This window comes from Bactrocera tryoni, unplaced genomic scaffold, assembly GCF_016617805.1.
Source record: "Bactrocera tryoni isolate S06 unplaced genomic scaffold, CSIRO_BtryS06_freeze2 scaffold_11, whole genome shotgun sequence".
Classification (NCBI taxonomy): Eukaryota; Metazoa; Arthropoda; class Insecta; order Diptera; family Tephritidae; genus Bactrocera; species Bactrocera tryoni.
Window position 1 is genome coordinate 5911328 of NW_024395824.1, and position 20126 is coordinate 5931453.

Genomic DNA, 20126 nt, shown 5'->3' on the forward strand with positions numbered 1-20126 from the left:
CCACTTTGAAAATGTTGAAACCACTCTTGCACTCTTTTACGGGATAGGCAATCATCGCCATAAACTTGCCTCATCAATTAAAACGTTTCGGTAAGAGTTTTACCAATTTTAAAACAATGTTTAATGATGGCTCTTTGTTCGAAGCTCATTTTCGCACCGATAACTCAAACATACTGACACTTAAAACGCAATAACTTCACTTCCAATCTATGAAATGTCATGGAATTCTCACTAGACAATTGATAAAGATAGCAGATTCCAACGCAACAGTTGACATATAGATGACCACCAGGCCCACCAGGGGGTGCTAGATTCAAAAAGTTTTGTCTACTTTGGAACGAACCTTGTTTTCTTCTTGAATTTCTTTTCTGCTCTCGCAACATGTTGCTGCAGAAAATAATACACATGATTTCTAATTCCAAATGATTCTTTTTATTTCTGTCACTGTGCGAATTATCTTCATAAAATGATATGGGAATATATTCTTGGGTATACTTTCGTAACGTCAAAAGTTAAAGCCATTGGTCTGTTAATGTTGGTAAAAAGTATTGAGCTGAATATGAATGAAATGATTCTAGATCTTGGTCGAAACCTCATATTCCTAATATAATGATTTATGACTAAGTAGTTACTAGCTAAATTATTAATAAGAAGAAAATTGGCACAGTACATAAACTTTCCTAAGCATATGTATACTCATATGCCTGCAAAAAATAACCTTTAGTTATAAAACTGACTTTAGTCTTACATACATATACTCTACAAAAGCTCAATATCTGCACAGTAATGAACTGTATGAATTGGAAACAATAAATGCCTTCACATATTTGTATGTTATGAAATTATTCAGACCTCACTTAGTTTGAGATAGGGGGTTTTTGCAACAAAAATGCTTAAGTAACATCATGATAAAGTATATTTTAGTTTACGATCGATTTTATAATAAATTATAATAGGTCAATTAGAAAATCCCCAGCCTACCCTAGTAACTCATATTTTACGGCAAAATTCGATTTTTTATTCAACAAAGTTCCTTTCATGGTATACCATTTTTGTAGTACGATTTGTTCATTGTTTCAAAATTCTCCTCAGTTTCGGCTATTACCTTTTCATTCGAATAAAAATTTACTTCTTCGACCATTATTTTCAGATCTGAGAGCATGAAATAGTCACTGTAGGCCAGAACTGGAAAGTGCGGTGGATACGGAATCAATTCGAAGCCCGATTCATGGATTTTTGCCATCGTTTTCACTGACTTGTAACGCGCTGTATTATCTTGGTGAAACAACACTTTTCTTTTCTTTAAATGCGATCGTTTTTCGTCAAATTAGTCCTTCAAACGATCCAGTACCGCGGATGATTGTCGCTTGGATTTCTATGTGAAATGATCAAGCCATATTTCATGTATTCTCCCATATCGACGCAAAAACTCAGGCCTGTTATTGTGTGTGTTGTGTGTTTGTTTTGTTTTAATTATAAGAAATATAATTCTACTCTTTTGCACATATTTTTTTGTTTTCATAACAACAATTATTTGCATTGCAAAAATTTCAATGTTATATAATTATGATTCCAACTATTACAGGATCCATTATTAAGCACAACATGGAATTACAAACATCACAAGTAAATAATAATACCAGTTCATTATTACAAGTGATATCTAACAGTAATACTATTGGATCCAATCACAGTCATCACTCAAGCTCACTTAATGTGCAGCATTTACACCAACCAACTTCACATAGTACATCTGCACTTCACCTACATTCTTCACCTGCTGGGACCTTATTAGCAACATCAGCCCAACACTTAGCTCAAATACAATCGCATCAACACGAAAATCCATACTCGCAAGCCATTCAAAGTGATAATGAGAAAAATAAAGGTAAATGTTTAAATTTTTTAAGGAAATTTATGAAGAGCAATGGAGAACCAATAAGACTATATTTAGAAATTATATTTCTTGCCATTTGAAATAGTCGTCACTTGAATATATAATCGTTTTATTGAAAAAATTTTGATAGAAACTCTTGCATAGTTAACGGCTTAGTAACTGCTTAATTATTTATACTATTTTAATAATTTCAAGAGATACTCGTATTTAACTGAACTCATGCTTCCGTTGATGTGTAAGAAAGGCTTCACCATGAATATATTTTGAATGTTTCGCTTATTATATTGAGGTATAGACTCAAAAATATCTACCTACATATACTTATGCATATCTAGATCCAGCACCTATATATTCAATACAATGGCCACTATGCTAAGCATCTTAACGGATTTTAATGAAATGAGCATTAAGTTTTATTTTTAAAAATTAACGACATTGGTTCAGAATTTCACCCAGTTTACCTGTTTAGTTCAAAGATACATTAAAGGAACTGGATAACATACGAAAAACTTCCTGTAATAACAAATACAGATTTCATAAACAATAGCTTTACTCTCAGAAAATGAGACCGTTTAAGACAGTTCTATTGGTAGAAAAAGTGATGACGTACTACAAGTAAAAACCACGCCATCTACTTGTATTAAGGAGGGCGTAAGGTTTTAAAGGCAAAAAAAGGATATACATAAGTATTTGTGCTTTTTTTTTGTGGCGATAATTTTATAAAATATAATGACATAATATTGTACAACTTTTGAAGTATATTAGAAAAAATTTTCAATGACAAATATTAATAAATAAGCCTGTGACGGTGAATCTCCAGAAGCGCCTTGAAAAAAAGTGGTTTAGCGGTGAACATTATTTACGTTATTAATATTTTTCATTGAAAGTTTTTTCTAATATACTTCAAAAGTTGTACAATAATAATAAGTTGTCAAAAAAGTCTTGCGGTATTTTCGCTAGTAGGCGCTGAAAGCGCGTAGTTCTAGTTTTATTCGTCGCATCGGGTCATGCTATACCTTTTGGAAAGCTCATTTCACGCGCTAACACTTGTTTGATTGATTGTCGTTTCTTTTAAGTCGTTCGTGAGTTATAGCGTCGCAAACATGGAGCAAAATGAAGAGGAAATACGGCATATTTCACAGTACTACTACGATAAAGGCAAAAATGCATCTCAAGCCGCCAATAAAATTTGTGTAGTTTATGGACCAGATACAGTTTCCATTTCCACCGCACAACGATGGTTTCAACGTTTTCGTTCTGGTGTAGAGGTGGTCGAAGATGCGCCACGCTCCGGAAGGCCTGTCGTCGAAAATTGCGATAAAATCGCTGAATTGGTGGAAAGAGACCGGCATAGTAGCAGCCAAGCATCGGTCAAGAGCTGGGCATGAGTCATGAAAAATTCATTTCAATTTCAATAAAAAAAAAACATCAATAAAAATTCCGCAAGACTTTTTTGACAACGTTATATATCATTAAATTTAATAAAATTATGCCTTTAAAACCTTACCCCCTCCTTAACCCTGGTCGAGACCAACGGTCTGATACACTTAGTCGAGCCCAATGGTGCTTAGCTAGGCCAAGTGATGTTTACATACATTTGTATGGAAATACGTGTTGTATTTACGCTCATATACATATGTACAATATAGATACATTTTTGAAATTTCTTACCTCTCGATTTGGTTGAAATGAAATTGACTGCCTTGTTCACGCTTGGCGTAGCAATAGCGTTCACAAAAAATTTAACATTTTGAGAAAAATTACATTTTTTCTTAACTTTTTAAAACGCTCTAGCGGCTAAAGTATTTGACCTGAGGTGGGTCAATTAAATTGCACCGGTTGAATAATTTAAAGAGCTTTCAGGAAATGTATAATTCCCCCCGAAGCCCCACCGGGGGCGTGGCAATAGGCGAAAATGGGTTTTCACCATGTCCTTTTGTTTCACTACAGTTGGAGGGTATGGGACCGGAGGGGTCAAAAGCATTTTGCGAGTTAGTTCACCCCTGGGGCTTTCAGGAAAGCCCTCAACCCTCAAAAAATGGGAAGGTGGGGAATGTTGTTGATTTCGGTTAAAAAGTCACATAAAAGTTATTTTTTGTGAAAATTCCAAAGCATGGATTTGTAGTGCGAGTCGTAACCTTCCTTTTGATAACATTGGTTTGATAAAATCCTACAAAAATTTAAAAGTTATAGCCATTGGCGCAAAAAACCTGATTTTGCGATTTTGAAAAAAGGTGGGGAATGTCGGGCCCACCACGAAATGTCGATTAAAACATGATTGTTACCGATGAAAAACGTTTATTTATCAATGGAAATGAAAGAGAGAGATATAAATAATAAGAAAAATAGGAATTGGCGAAAAAAATTATTCCGACTCGCAGTGGATGCAGGTGTAAGTGTTCGGGTTCGGTCCGGCACATTTCAAGTGAACCCCTCGATCACAAACGATGCAATGGGCCGTGTTTTGACGATTCTCGTGCTTCGGCATCTTTTTCTTGCAAATCGTGCAAAAATCGAAGTCCTCTTCGATGTCGGTTTCGGTCGGAGACGGGCTTCTCTTCCGTGGCGTCTTCGATTTGCCTTTTTGCTTCTTGGCTGCTGGTTCATCGGCTGCCTTCGTCAATTTTTGCCGCTTTTTTTCGGCCTTGTCACGCAGATCTTCGACAACCTCAGGCGATGTCAAAATCGTTGACTCAATTGTCTTGCGGCCACGTTTTGATTTCGGCGCAGGTGTGCCCAATTTTAACGGGCCAACCGATTTCAATGCATCACGGAGCTGTGGAGCCGAAACAAGAGACAACGACGATGTTGCAGCAGTCACAATGGCATCACCAGAGGCAAGAACTCGACGTTGATTGTCGGCGTCTTTCTCTTCGTCACCGAACAAATTTTCGCCGCTCAGTTCCGAAGCGACAAAGTCAACTTCAGTGAAAATTTGCGGGTTGAACGATGCCAGTTGTTCGGAAGCCGGATTTGATGGTTTTCGGAGTTAACATAACATCGAGGCACTGATCGACAAGGAGCAGCACATGATGCAGATCGAAAGTGACACTAATGTTGGACTTTTTCCATGCATCATGCTTCACGGTCATCATGCCTTTAAATGGTGCAAATACCGCAACATCTAGCGGCTGCATTTTGTGCGTGCATTTCGGCGGAAAAGACAGCAACGTGATGCCATGATCCAACGCCAAATCTATCGCCTCGATCGATAAATGCGAACCGTGGTTGTCCATCAGCAACATGGTTGGCGAATCGGCATTAGCACCGGTGTGCTTGATGAAATGACGCATAAATTGAGGGAATACGTCAGAGTTCATGTAACCAGAACCGTTCGCAACACCAACAGTGCCATGACTCGCATGAGTCATAAAAATCTCTTTCATGTTGACTCGGGGAAAGAGGAAGAATGACGGTATAGACTGGCCACTAGCGCTGACGGCCAAAGTCAAAGACACATTGGTGCCTTTTTCGGCAGATGTTGATGAGCCGACCTGCTTTTGTCCTTTGCGCGCGATGGTTTTGACAGGTCTGGTTGGCACGGTCAGGCACCCGGTTTCATCCATGTTCCATATTCGGTGAGGTTCAAACGGCGTCTTACCGAGAACGGATGAAAGGTTGGCAAAGAATGCATCGACGTTCTCTTTGTTGAATCGCTTCGCACGGCTCTGGCTTACTTGCTCTGGTGTTCGCAGTGACAAATTTTTGTGGCGTTTCATGAACGCCAACTGCCAATCCTTACTCACCTGTTGATTGTCGTTCCATGGATCCGGATACGACGCGCCAACTTTCCGAGCAAATTCATACGCGAGCTTACGAAGCTCCATCAAACTAATTCCATAGTTGATGTCGCTGGCCTGGAGAATGTAGCTTATCAGCGCCTTCTCTTGTTCGATGTTGAAGATCTGAAATAAAAAAAAAATTATTTATTATTCGATGAAAGAAAAAGAAAGAAACCAGCAGAACTCACTGTTTTTGTGCCCATCGTCGTGCTTTCAGCCAGCAAATTCTTCATTACATCGGCAGTAGTAACTTCGATGCTCACACCATCAAATGCTGCAATATAACGCATCAGGTTGGTCCTCGGAATTTTGTGTGCCGTCGCAGATTGTCGAACGCTGTTGTGATGTATTTTCACCGACTTCATCGCCTCCAAAATGTTGTCGAAATCAACAATTTTCTCTTGTTTGGGATAGTACCGCGGCATAATGACTAAAAAAAATTTTTCGGAGCACGAAACTATCAGGAAATGTTGAAAAACTATTGTGTTGTTGAAATTCTGCACGAAAAATCACTCATACACGTTAAATATATGAAGTTAGCATGTCAAATGTAAAAAACTAGCCCGAGATTCCCCAAACGCTCATATTTGCAAAATGGCGGTGGATAATGAACACAATGTAAATTCGTGGAAAATTTCTTTTGTGTGTCGAAGGCTAAAGGCTCAACTAATATTATAAACATATTTACCTGGATGAATTTATTGGAAAATGTGAAAAAAATCAACTGTACACAGAGTTGAAAAAAAACTTTCGGAGTGTCGAATTTCTTTTTGTTGTCGCAGAGAGGTTATAACACGTGGTCACAGCTCGAGTGCTATAAAGAAACCACGGTAGAGGAGGAGTAAGGTCACTATCAGCTGATGTTATGTAAACAAAGGCACAGCTGAGAGGTGCCACTGTAGAAACGTCAAGTGTAGTCCGGGGTTGAGTTTCTATTGGAATCCAAGATGGCCGACTTTTAATCAAGATGGCTGACTTTTGACCGGAAAATGGTTGCATTGTATTATTTTCTTAAAATTTATGGAAAAGTTGTCCCAAAAATATTGGTTATATATAAAAGTTTAATATATTTTCAAAAGAAAATCGTTTTATTTTAATATATATTCTTAAAGATGAGAACAATATGAGCTAATACATGAAAAATTAAGTTTTTTATTTTTGCCTCTTTTTAACTTACCACAGTAATAAATGTTCATCACAGAAAAATGTTACGAACAAATAAGCAACCATGCCGAATAGTGGGGTCCAGATTATGCTCATTCACAGCCATATTTACATTTTTGCCATCGTAACGAAGGTTTTTGCAAGACAATTTGTTTGAGTTTATTTCATGGTTAAATGCTTTACGATGGTTTATTTAGTTATTTGAATCTGGAAGAAGTGTGCAAATTTCCCTTGAGACGATAAATAACAGATCGGGTTGGGATTTTATTCCAATAAAAGTACGGAATAACTAAACATGGCCTCGTTAATACTGCTGCGTAATGGGTCAGGTGCTGTTCCAATTTTATGATTTATTTATGAACTTAGTTGGTCGTGAATTCGAGACAAAATTTTAAATTCAATGACTTGCTTGTGAAAGGTGCACGTCGCATTGCTAGGTAAGCTAAAATTAAACTTTATTTCAATAGATTTACCATGTAATTTTTATTTTTTTTTTATAGAATCAGCAAAGAAGCTGGCGTAGAACGTTTGATTATTTGTCTGCTTTAAACGCTAGTCCCAAACCAATGAGCTTTGTGTTTGAAGGTGGAAGTAACTTCTTGAAGAGCAAATACTCCGGTGAGCACATTCGGATGTTGTACGAGCTATTGTCAATTGCGCTTAGGATACCGATACTGCTGGTCAGCTTTATTAAGCTGTTGTGTAGATTTTGAGCAAAATTGAATTTACATACTTTCTAATATGCTAAACACCCACCTTGCAGACCAAAGCGTTACCAGAGCGAATTAATTGACTGGTTTCATCGTGTTATGCGCAAAATGAAAAATGGTGGGGATACCGTCGTTAAGACATGCGTTGCGATCCTACCTTCTATTGAAAGCCAAGTTCACTGAGCTTATCTGTCCTGAACAACTTATTGGTGAGCTACATACGGAACGAGTCGATAGCGAATGTATTACCGATGTCGTTCCCTCCGACATACCGTGGTTGAAGAATTTTGGTGTACAATTGACCTCCATGGAAGAGCAAGTACCATGGGAATTGTGACCATATCGTGCTGCGCAATATTATGATGCCGAATTGGGAGAGTGGGGGAACCAGCTCCATCAAAACCGATAGAACATCGGGAAGAACTACGCAAATAATAAACAACGCTCATCAAATGAAAGTTGGCAGCGTTGGTGACCAAGCAGCGATTTGAAAAGAAACATTTGCATCTACGCGAATTACAATTCGTCTTTACATCTAGTGAATTATGGTCGATTATGAATGGTGTGGAAGTTGATATTTAAACTTAAAAAAACAAATAAATGTAATTTGGCTAATAATGAACCGCTATTAAAAATTAAATAATTTGAGTTGTATTTTATAGATATTGCAAATTCAAAAAATAATTTCTTTAAGAATCCTTTTTATTTAAAAACTTAGCTTAGAACTATAAAACAATGTGGTAAATCTGTTAGGATAATCAAACACTCCATTTGGGAACGAGTAGGATTCCTGATTGCCGGCATATAGCTAAATTCTGACATATAAAACGTATATGTAGTTTGTGATTACAAAAATTTATACTTAAAATTCAGAGAACATAGCTATTATAATTATCTCTTGATTTATCTTACAGTAAAAAATTGTGTTTTACTGTTCAGACGAATTATTATGATATGTAATACCAAATTTTTCCACAATAGTTATCTCTTTTGGTACACTCATTATCAAAAATGTCCATGAATAAATTAACTACAACGCTTAAAAATATTTAGCATATTTATTTATATCAAGAAGATATAATTAAATCTTTTGATAACAGCATTAAACTTCAATCTATAACAAAAATTGAAAATAGTATTAATACATGTACAAATATAGTACTATAAATTTTTAATTTTATATTATAGCATTTTCGCTTTCTGCAACCCGTTTTGACCTCTCGCCACCCTTATTCACCAGAGGTGGCCATGATGTTTTATTGTGAACGTACACTTGAGGGGTAGGTTAAGGACTGTGAATGGCTTTTTTTCTATTGTGAATGGGACTTTCCCTACTCCTCTATACCACGATAGAAACTGAGCTTAGTATGAGACGAGCCGATGACAGTTGGTTGCAGCTGTCAACCTATACTAGGGAAAAAAATATCGCGCTAGCCCGGGATTCCCCTAACATTTTGAGAAAAATTACATTTTTCTTAACCTTTGAAACGCTTTAGCGTCTAAATTATTTGACCTAGATAAACATACAACCCAATTTGGACATGTAACGAACATGAAAACAGATAAATCAACCGTGCTATGTGATAGAAACATACCCAAGTTCATATATTTTCATACAAAATAGCCAAGCACCATTGGTGTACTAAGGCGTAATATTATAATATCCTTTCTCGTTCTTTTCGATACGATATCCTCGAATTTTTTTTTTCTGAATTCTATAGACAATAAAATTCTAGGAAGCTACCTGGAAGCGCAAGTCGTTTGCTACACTCTAAATATATTTAAATAACATTTAAAAACAAAATATGCCTGGCCAGACCCGAGGGTCTCGATGAGGGTTAATACAAGTAGACGGCGTGGTTTTTACTTGTACGTCATCACTTTTTCGACCAATAGAACTGTCTTAAACTTCTTCGAAGAGGGTTACCAAAATACATTGTTTCGACTGTTCTTTGATCTTTTGTGTATATCAGTAGATTCATATGTCTTCGAAAATTAAGAAAGTATTTTCAACATTAAATACTATAGATTATGTTTTAACTATGTATGTATGTTTGTAAGTCCCATATTTACATGTAAGGTATCTTCGCTTTATAAATATAGCAATCATCCATAATTTTAAATATTTTCTTACAAGTACACAATTTAAATAATTACAATGGCAGTAACGGGTGTGATGAAGATTTGGGGACTAGTTCTTTAACAACAAATAATCCGATAAGCGCTGAATCTTCAACAAATTCAACAGCAAACTTCATGCAACAAACCGCGGTAGAATGGTTAAACGCAATGAATGAACCTCAAACATCTGTCGGTGAGTGTAAGCATTTTTTTCATATCAATGTAGAGCTATACCTATAAAAATCCAAACATCGAAATGGTAAGAATATTTACGGTAAAACTATTTTCAGTTGAGAATTACATTGCTGCAGTATATATTTTACTTTTCAGAACAGTAGTAAAGAAAAATGGGATTTTCTATGGGCGGTATCCGTTAAATAGGCATTGTTAGCAGTACTATATACAAATATTAAACTATAACTTAAGAATACATTTTCTTAAATTGCACATGAATAATGTTGCCTCCATTATAGATTTAATCCAAGTGAAATTCTACAAGTATACTTGATATAAACAATATCTTAGAAGGGCACAAATCTGTTTCTTCTTCCATTAATTGATTATTTATACGTATCACAAGAAAAATTGTTACGTATTGAATATATTGATTTGTGTTATTTGTAAGCTCTTTAAGTAGGAATACGGCTTATAAATTATTTGTTATATTATATATAAAGCGAAATTACTCTTATATCTATTTTCAGAAGACAATCATAGTTCACAAGGAAGCTTATCTGGTGATGGTAAGTTGAAAATAATAAATAATTTTAAACTATATGAGGTTTATATACAAAACCATTTCAATTTTGAAATACTACAGCGAGCTCCGATGAGAGTCATCTTTTACGAATCTCTTTAATACGGTCCAATCATAAATTAAAAAAATGGTCGATTTTCAAAAAACCGACACATTTTTTAATGATATGGCATACGCATTTAATAGAGATGTCAATAATTTGAAGATTTTATATTTCATTTTACGATCACCCAAAACAATTTCAAGAATTTTAGTGATTTTTTCCTTAGCGGAGCTTATCATTAGTTTAATGGAAGAAGTATATTTTGTGACCAATAATTCGAGAATGATTGGACGAAATGTCACAACGCTTCTAGTTAAAAGCCCGAATCCTTATCAGCATATATGTACATATATGTATAATGCTAAAATGCAAAAAAAGAATAAATTAGCAAAAAACAACCTATTCGCAATAACATCTGAAACAATTTATGCGTAAAAACATAAAAAAATCCGTATTATGAGAAATATTACAACAATGAATTCACTATTGCAACTTATTAATTTAATTAGTTTTTTTAAATTATTTTAATTTTATTCAGAATATTAATACAGTTCTTCCTAAATGTTGCATATTTATTGTACCAATAAACAACGGTAACCTCATTTACAATTTAATGGATGCCATGGAAAAGCAATTAACTCAGCGGCTTGAAAATATACTCACTGCATGATTATCTTGCTTGTTGTATCCTCGCCAATTCGCATATTTCAACGTAAGCCTTATCATAAAGTATTATATAAAGTAGTTTTTTTTTTTTGGAATGCCATTCAATTTTTTATTCGTATATTAGGGTTTCCTGTTTACAATATTTGTAATAAATCCATTCGAGTTTAAGGCCCTCCATATTTTTCTAAAATCGATTCACATACCAGTTAGCAAAATATTTCGACTTAATAGGTGGAATTATATTATACTATTTTAATATTTCATACATTTGTTTGAAATAAGGCATGAACATATCATTTGAAGCCATATAATAGAGATTTAAGCAAAAAATAGATAAATGTAACTTCACACGACTTCACACGTACTACAAGTATGTATGTTATTGGCTGTAGTGTTTACCTTTCTTACCCAATATAACAATTTAGACTAGTGCAGAAGCCTTATTATGAAGAAGGGAAGAAATTGAAACTCATCGGAAACGAAAGATAAAATAACGAACATTCAGGGAAAAATAATTTACATCTGAGGCCGAGAAAGGGAAAGGAAATCCGCATCGTGATTGAATTTTTAAGGGTTTAAGGGGGTATTCTAGTCTGGAATTTTGAAAAAATCGATTTTTTTTTGCATATTCACGGTTTAACTCTATTTCCGGCAAAATTCCGAGTCCTATAGAAAACAGTTATATGGAAATTTTGTAGGTAATGAAAAGATCTTTAGCTTTAGCTTACAGTGTAAAAAATTTTCAATAATAAATCTTAAGTCAAATTTTCAGAATTTGGTTTAATGTGTGTTGGCTTTATGATTCCTAACATCTGTTCTTTCTATTACTATGGCAAATTTGCTTAGAAAACCCAAAAAATAACCAACTAAACAGCTGAAAATGTTTCAAAACTCTTTTTTTATTTCATCTACATATTTCTTAGTATCAGCTGTAAAAACAACAGTTTTAAATCGTTTTTGCATGTTATGAGAAAATTTATCGTAGTAATTAATATACACTTTTTCAACACCATCAGGAAGAAGATACATATTTCAGCAATCATAGAATCTAATCATATGATACAAAAATCTGAATGTTAACTCGAGATTTTTCGATTAAAAATTAGGGGTTTTCTCGAAATTAAGTCAAAATAAAAAGGAAAAATAAATATTATTTTTTCTTTTAAAAACGAAATTTTAATTTTTACTTCCAACAGCTGGATTAAAAAATAAAAATCCTCTTTTGCTTGAAAGATTTTTTCTGAAAGAAGTTAGGGATAAAAACTGGGTATATTATGTTTGCCACCCAGAAGGAAACAATGGACTCTATGATATTATTGATCAGTTTTTGCGATAGCGATCCCAAAAAGCGTTTCACTTGTCGGAGCCACCGATATCGGACCATTATAGCGTATATATTACTACCATACAAATTAGTAAATGGTACAGTAAAGTTTTAAATCCTATTTTTTACAAGCTATATTCCTTTAACTTTAGATACAAATGTTGAGTCTAATTGCCATTTTTTGTTGATATACGAGTATATGCCCCTGGAGTACGATTTTAGCTGTATTAATTGCTTATTTTATCTGTGACTGCCGCTAAGGTCAGATGTGTTCTTTTGAGCTGTTTTTCGTTTGTTAAAAGAAATGGATCAAAGATGGGCAAAAGCAAACCTATAACGCAAGCCCAGGCTCCATATTCGCTAGAGATAGCTTCGAGTAACTTTTAATTATTTCCATTAATGTCGTAGTTTTTTTCATAACTCGACCTACATTCTTGAATCTATAATAAGAGAACTTATACTCAAATTACTATTTATAAGTTATACAAGGTGTTCTAGGTCATGCATTGCGGTGGTTAAGGTATACATTAAATTATATTATTATAAACTTCTAAATTTTAAGAGTAGCAATTTAAACATTTTTCAACCGAAAAATTATTTGAAGGTATTAGGGGTATTATCTTAATATCTAGAGAATTATATCAGAAAACCGGTACGTAGCCCGATACTCTTGATTATTTTTTTTTTTCGAGAAAACCGAGCGTATTTGGTTGCAGTTCTTTTCTACCATTCCCAATATCTAGCTATTGTCCCTTTATATTTGTGCTGGTGAATAAATTTTCAATTGTACGCGCATATTTTTTGTCAACCAATGTGTTATAACACTTCACCATTCAACGAACAGACAATTGTCAGACAGTACTAACGAAAAGTTCATGGTTGCTGTTTAAATCTTGCTTTGTTCTGTGCAATACATCGAAAATATTTGTGAGCCATTATCCACTCATCTCAAATTATTATTGAACTTTTTCTCAACACCGCAGCTACGCCGTTATTATTTACACGGTGCATTTGGTTTGGTTTGGTTTCATTCGCCCATTATCTAGCAAAGTAGCCGCAGAAGAAATGTCATACCAGTTCAAGGTCCAAGAAAACACTGCCTTGCTCAGTAGCAACGATTGGTATAATCCATGTATATGAAATTTTAACACATGCTTATGCTTTTATAAGTATAAGCATAATATTTTTTTATATATGAATTGTTTCGAATTTTAGCATAATTGAGATATAAACTGTCCTATCTTTAATGTTGGGTCAAATTGAAAACAGTATTCTAAATTAAAAAAAAAACGGCTCAGTAGTTTAGGAGTTTAACAAAATCAGTAGCGTCAGTTGCATTTTCTCAGCCTACGTTTTATGTGACAGTCCACGAGAATAAGACAAACAGTATTCATATTCTTATCCCCAAAAATTTTCAGGAAAATATCTTCAGCCGACCTTGAGTTTAAATAGTTTAACAGCTTTCTTGTACATAGTATACATATATATTATTTCCCTTAGCCTTCACTGAGTTACAACGGATATCCTCAGAACGTACGTCAGATACGTCAAAACGTAAAAAAAAAAATCATTTGACAGTTTTTGAATTAATCTAAAAATATATTTAAATTGTAACATTAAGATTACTGCACAGTGAAGAAATTAATTTCTATATTTTAGTCAGAAAATAATTTTAATTTTTTTTAATTTTTGTATGTCTCAGATGTTAATATGCTACTAAAGCATTAACTAACTTCGCTTCCCAGCATTAATTTTAAGCATCTCGGCTAGCGGTGTCTGCGCCAATAATGAAGAAGGTAATGCCAAAACATTGTAAAGAACTAAAACAAACAAAATAATGACGTTTGGTAATATTTATCACTTTGCTTAGAATACATATAGCAACTTATACAACATATGTACATACATATAATTATCGTTTCGTCGTTCATATCTTGAAGGAAAATGAGAGATATCTTGATCTATGCAAAATTCGAGAGTAGAAAATGTTGGGTTACACCCGAACATATCCGTTTCTTAGTTGTTTATAAATACTTATTAAAATTTAGCATACAATATTTTGCCCCTTACACAAATACCAAAACTCTCAGATTTAATATCAATTGACAAATCACTTATAACTTATGTTTTGACTTCTAGTTCTTACACCCATTGGGAATTATTCTAATTATGATTATGACGGACAGTTTCATTTTCACTCTCCGACAAACGCAAAGCAGAACAAGTAAGGCGGTATTCAGTTCGGTTGTAACCAAATATTTTATATCACTACTAAAAACTACTTAAGAAATAAATTTTCATTATGCGCCGAAATTGTCAATGGATTACGATAAGTTTTGATATGTTTTTATAGGTCATTGTCACACTTATTTTCATAGCTAAATTTTTCTTCGGGCTCGAAATATTTGTTTTAAAATCAATCCTATTTGGTGAAAGTTGCATTAAATGCATTAAAATATTACACATTTTGACTGATATAAATAGTTAAAAGTTTGATAAGGTATAGAAAAAGGCTTGGACTGAATGCTTTAACTTTTGATGCAGCATAAAGTTTTTAATGATTATTAAACTTTGTTCGTTAGTTTTTGAGAAATCCGAATGAAATTTCGGACATAGGTGCATTTTGAATTTATAATCCCTTGTCAAAATCGGCTAGATCGAACAACTAAATTACAAATCTCCCATACAACCGATTATTTAGCTTTTTTAATCTTTACCTTAAAAATCGCTAACTCGAAACCGGTTTTAGGACCCATAGTCTCTTAAGTGAATTTGTTTAGAAGGATAAAAAAATTTGGCCTGCTCTGATGTACAGTACACATACATATGTATATTGTAGTATAAGGGCTGGGACGCGACAAATCTGACTGACGATCACCCGTATTTCAACTCGTCTCATACTGATCATGTACATATATGAACATATATTACTCGACATCTATATCGATAAGTTTAGATGTAATAAATAACTGTTACGTGAACACAAGTATTATACTCTGTAGCAAGATGTTGCGAGAATATAAAACCGCTGCCGTTTATCCATACATAAACTCAAAAATAAGAATAATACATAACATAAGTGTAAGCTTCAAGTAAGGGGAAGCTAATTTTTGTGGGAACCAAATATAAATAATGTCGCAAATTGATAGATTATAAAATGTTAACTATTTGCTCTAAGTGCTTTATTTCAAATAATGAGGCGACTGAAGTAAATATATTTGTTATCTAAGTGTTAGGCGAAGTTATAAACCAATTTTTTGAATTTTTAATTTCACATTCTGTCTGACAAATTTATTGTTATGTTAATAGGAGGATCAGAAATCATTATATTTGATACATACATATGTAGGTCTAAATGAAGAAAGTCCCATGCCAAGTTTCGATAGTATCATAATAGAGTTGTGTTTCAATTGATGATTTGATTATCTATTAAAAACAAAAGTAATCAAGGAGGACTGAAACTGGCCTTATATGTGAAGCCTTGTCAAATTTTGAATTTTTTTCTAAAATGTTTAATAGAAAAGTTATGCACCGAATTGTAAACAAGAACATTCATGAAAAGAAAAGCGGTGCTGCGCCATTTGTTGATTGCTTTTATTTCTAGCGGTATTGTTCAGAGATTTATGATATTTTTTATATCACCTATTTTAACATTTTAAGAAATGTAGTAACCATTTTATGTTGATTAAATAATTATAGCATTTTTTGTTATTTAGTATTAATTTGTACCCAGAATATTAGAGCAATATGACACATTAGAAAAATCCCCCTACCTAAAAGAAGAAAATAATTATTATACTATACCCTTGGGCGGCATGTTATGAGAGTATAAAGATGAACAACACTTAATCGACGAATGCAAAAATATTATTACCTACTCTTCTTTGTCCTCTTAGAACCACAATGATTTCATTAATATTAGTGCTAACATATAAACGAGGGTTGCAAAAGCTCTCAATTAAAAACATGTTGGATGTTTTCTCCATCTAAAAATTATTTCAAATACCACCCGGAATTCTCATTCAATTTTCTGCAATGTGACAAATGTTAAGTTTGCTTGAGAAAGATATCCAATAATGCAGAAAACCACTCATACCCTCCACTTTTTCACACCCGATGTCACAAATATCAAAACAAGGTACATACAAATTTCACTTCTTTGCCTTTCATTTCACTTAAATTGGATTTTCTTTCCGCCACCAAATCAAGTACACTGTTTTATATCAAAGGCTGTTACTGTTTCTTCGTAAAAAAGATATTGAGTAATTTCCATTAAACAAATATTTTAAATTAAAGGAACATATATGTACAACTTTGGAATAAAAATCTAAATGGTAAAAATGAAAATTAAGGTAAATGCAATAATTACTTTAATTTTAAAATAAAACTTTTTTGAGCTGTCTAAATTGTTACTGTTCCAAAATAATTCACAATGAGCTATGTATTTTTTGAATTTCAGCCGCGTATTAAGTTTTATTGGGCAAACATTGCTTCATTTTTAAATTCATGTCTTTAGTCTGAAATTTTTAATTCAGTCATACAAATGTAGCTGTCACTATACAAAAGTAATTTATTATGCAAATAAGGAAGGGAGTTCGGGTGTAACCGAACATTTTATACGCTCGCAATTTGCGGCGGAGAAATACTTTTAAATGCAGCAAAACTTTATATTAGGAGATGTGATTTGGCATATACATACAAACATATGTGGCATATCCAATATATGTAAGTATTATGCGTTCAGTTAGTTTTGTTAAAACATTATATATATTGGCTGATACATTTCTTATGAATTTATTCGGAAGTCTGAAATTTGTATCTATATTTAGAAAATGAGGCCTATGCTAGAGACACAATGTTATAAGAGACATTCGGTCAATGAAGTGCTTTCGGATTTCTTAAATGTTGACTGGTACATACATATACAGTATAAAGCCGACCGGAAGTTAGAAAATCTTATTATTACTTATATGGGAGCTAATATAAGTACTGACTCGTTTCTGGTGAATTTCGACTTAATCGTACACTATTATCAAGAAAGGATGCTCTCTGAGTTCTAATAATATTCCTCACAGATATGAGTTTCCACTGCGATACATTGTAACAAATAACGTTTTGTATTATTTAGAGCCTAGTATAGCTCTTTATTTATTTTTGCTTAACAGCATTTTGTGGACAAAGCATTGATACCCATATTTCATGGGTACTAAGGAACACGGGTACCAAGTTTTAGCAAGATATCTCAATTTTTTCTCAAATTATGCTTGCATGGACAAACCGGACAGACAGATAGTTACTAATTTGGAATTTAACTCGTCATCCTAAGTTCGTCTTTATGTATAAATGTATGTATAAATAACTCCATATGTATCTCAATTAATTTAAGGTGTTATACTATGTGTTACTATAATACTCTGTAGCAACATGTTGCGAGAAAAAAATAAGAAATATCTTATTACAATTAAAGCTAATTTGAGAGAATAATTGAAAACAAGTAAGTTCCATTTTAACCGCAACATTTTTTAGTTTCATGTTGACACCTTACTACATCGTTTTGCTTCACTTTGCTTTGATAGGAAGTAGATATTTAGTTCAAAGCTGAAAAAGTGAAAAAGGAGAATAACAAAGTTTTAGTTTCAGTCCCACAGAGCATTCCCATATACATACGCATATTATACATATTTATAAGTACTTCAATGAATAAATGATTATTTTCTGTGATCGCTTTGGTCTGCGGTGACTCTTCCGGTTGCCTTTATATAAAATAAATTGTGTAAAAATGAAGCTGAAAATAATTGAACCAGTTAAAAAGTGATCGTTCTTCTTTCATAAAATTATGGAGAGCAGCTAGTATTATAACTATAATCTCACAATTTGCAAGAATAAAGAATATAATTTAATAAGAAAGGGATAAGCAGAGCCGCAGAGGGAAAATCCCGGGTCCATGGGTAAAAAGGCGGGGGGAATCTAATTTACGAGAATGTTTTCTCACTTGGTTATTCATTTGCTTTCTGGTTGATGTTGTGTGGAACAACATTGTTTTGTACGATTTTAAAAATATACATATATAGAGGTTTCATATAGTCTTATAAATTTATAAGTTATAAAGAACCGAAAACATAGCGTTGGGAATTGTAATTGCGAAATCTGTATATAATCTACAAAAAATTTTTTAAACAAGCGTAAAAATTTATGATTTTACCATGCGTATGGTGAGTTCTCTAATAATACATAAATAAAAAATTATTCAAAAAAATTTAGGAATAGCAAGCCTTGACAGTTAATAAGAAGACAGAAACGTTTCATTCAAACATTTATTTATCGATCGAATGACTTAAAAACCGGTTCTTTGAATCTGTTGGTGAGTAAGTATTTTAACATGCACTTTAAAATCCCGCAATCTTCTATTATTTAGAACTTTGAAGTTATATTTTCGAGCTATAACGGCAGCGAATGTGCCGATAATAGTCTAGAAACCTAACTTCTTGGCTAATTCTGCTTCTAGGCACAGTGTAGTTAATCTTGAAATCTTGCCCTATGTCGAGCATAATTGATGAAAATTTCTTATTAAAACACTTAATTCACGTTGAAAACCTGCAACAGAAACGGGAAAAGTTCAAAATATTCTCAAAGCGATGAAATTTTTTGGGAAAAGTGTTTCTAATTTTTGATCATTGATGACATTCAATAAGTTGTATGTAGTAAAAGGGGTTTCAAAATATTGCAACGTAAACGTTCAATCTTCGTGGGCACCACAAGGCGAAATAACTACACACTTATTTTTACCTTGGATTTTCATATTTCCCGCTCATATTACTACCATTATCGTAGCCCTGTCCACGGCAATCTTCCAATGTTTTACATATTAAAGTGGCAATAGCTTTGCCAGTTTTTTCGTGGCAATCTACAAAAGCGAGGAAACTTTCTTTTATCGGTAATCACAACGTCGAAAGCCATTCATTATTAAAAAATTTAAAGATCAGACAAGAATATGCCGAAGCTGGATTGAAAAGTCCGTAATTCGAAACTATATGCGACCGGTTAAATCATTAACAATAAAGATTTATTTAAAGATTTTATGAAATGATAGAAAAGGGGATTATCTACAAAATACAAGTAGTATCACAGTATCTTTACTGTTTACATTTACGTACATCCATATACAGGGAGGTGTTTCAATTTTGTCCATAAAAGTAGGATTCTTGAAACTATATTATGTGAAAATTTTGAAATCAGAAGTAAAAAGTAATACATACATACGTACCTTCTTTTATCGTAAATGAATATGCCAGGAAATACGAGATACAAAAGGTACAATTTATGCTAACGCCCAGGAGGTGGTTTAATATACTATAGACATGTTTATGTTATTTATTATATCAGGAAAATAAATTTTAATAATTATCTAATATTTTATAAGATACCAGCATTAATAGTAAAAGTATATATACTATACTAATATTTATTGTTTGACGGCATGCATAGTTGTGCTCGATATTTTATTTTTATTAAAAAATTGGAGATATAACATTTACATACCAATGATTTCACTAACAATAGCAAAATCTTTAAGTAAGTAAGTATATTTGTGCCAGAATATCATATTGTAATGCATCAGCAGTACTGGCTAACGAATAAGGTGAAGAGTACTGCAGCAACTGA

General features: G+C 33.3%; 1 protein-coding gene across 4 annotated transcripts in view; it reads left to right on the plus strand.

Moving 5' to 3' along the window:
• Positions 1–20126, plus strand: part of LOC120779722 (uncharacterized membrane protein DDB_G0293934) — a 188094-nt gene that overhangs the window by 12475 nt on the left and 155493 nt on the right. The window contains exons 2-5 of one of the 4 annotated variants that reach the window (XM_040112091.1): positions 1586–1626; positions 1695–1888; positions 9691–9867; positions 10379–10417. In XM_040112091.1, the coding sequence (XP_039968025.1) occupies positions 9810–9867; positions 10379–10417 (97 nt within the window). In that variant the 5' untranslated portion in view covers positions 1586–1626; positions 1695–1888; positions 9691–9809. Of the gene's footprint in view, positions 1–1150; positions 1447–1585; positions 1627–1694; positions 1889–9690; positions 9868–10378; positions 10418–20126 lie in introns of all 4 variants that reach the window. The other 3 variants (XM_040112088.1, XM_040112089.1, XM_040112087.1) reach the window with 3 other exon arrangements.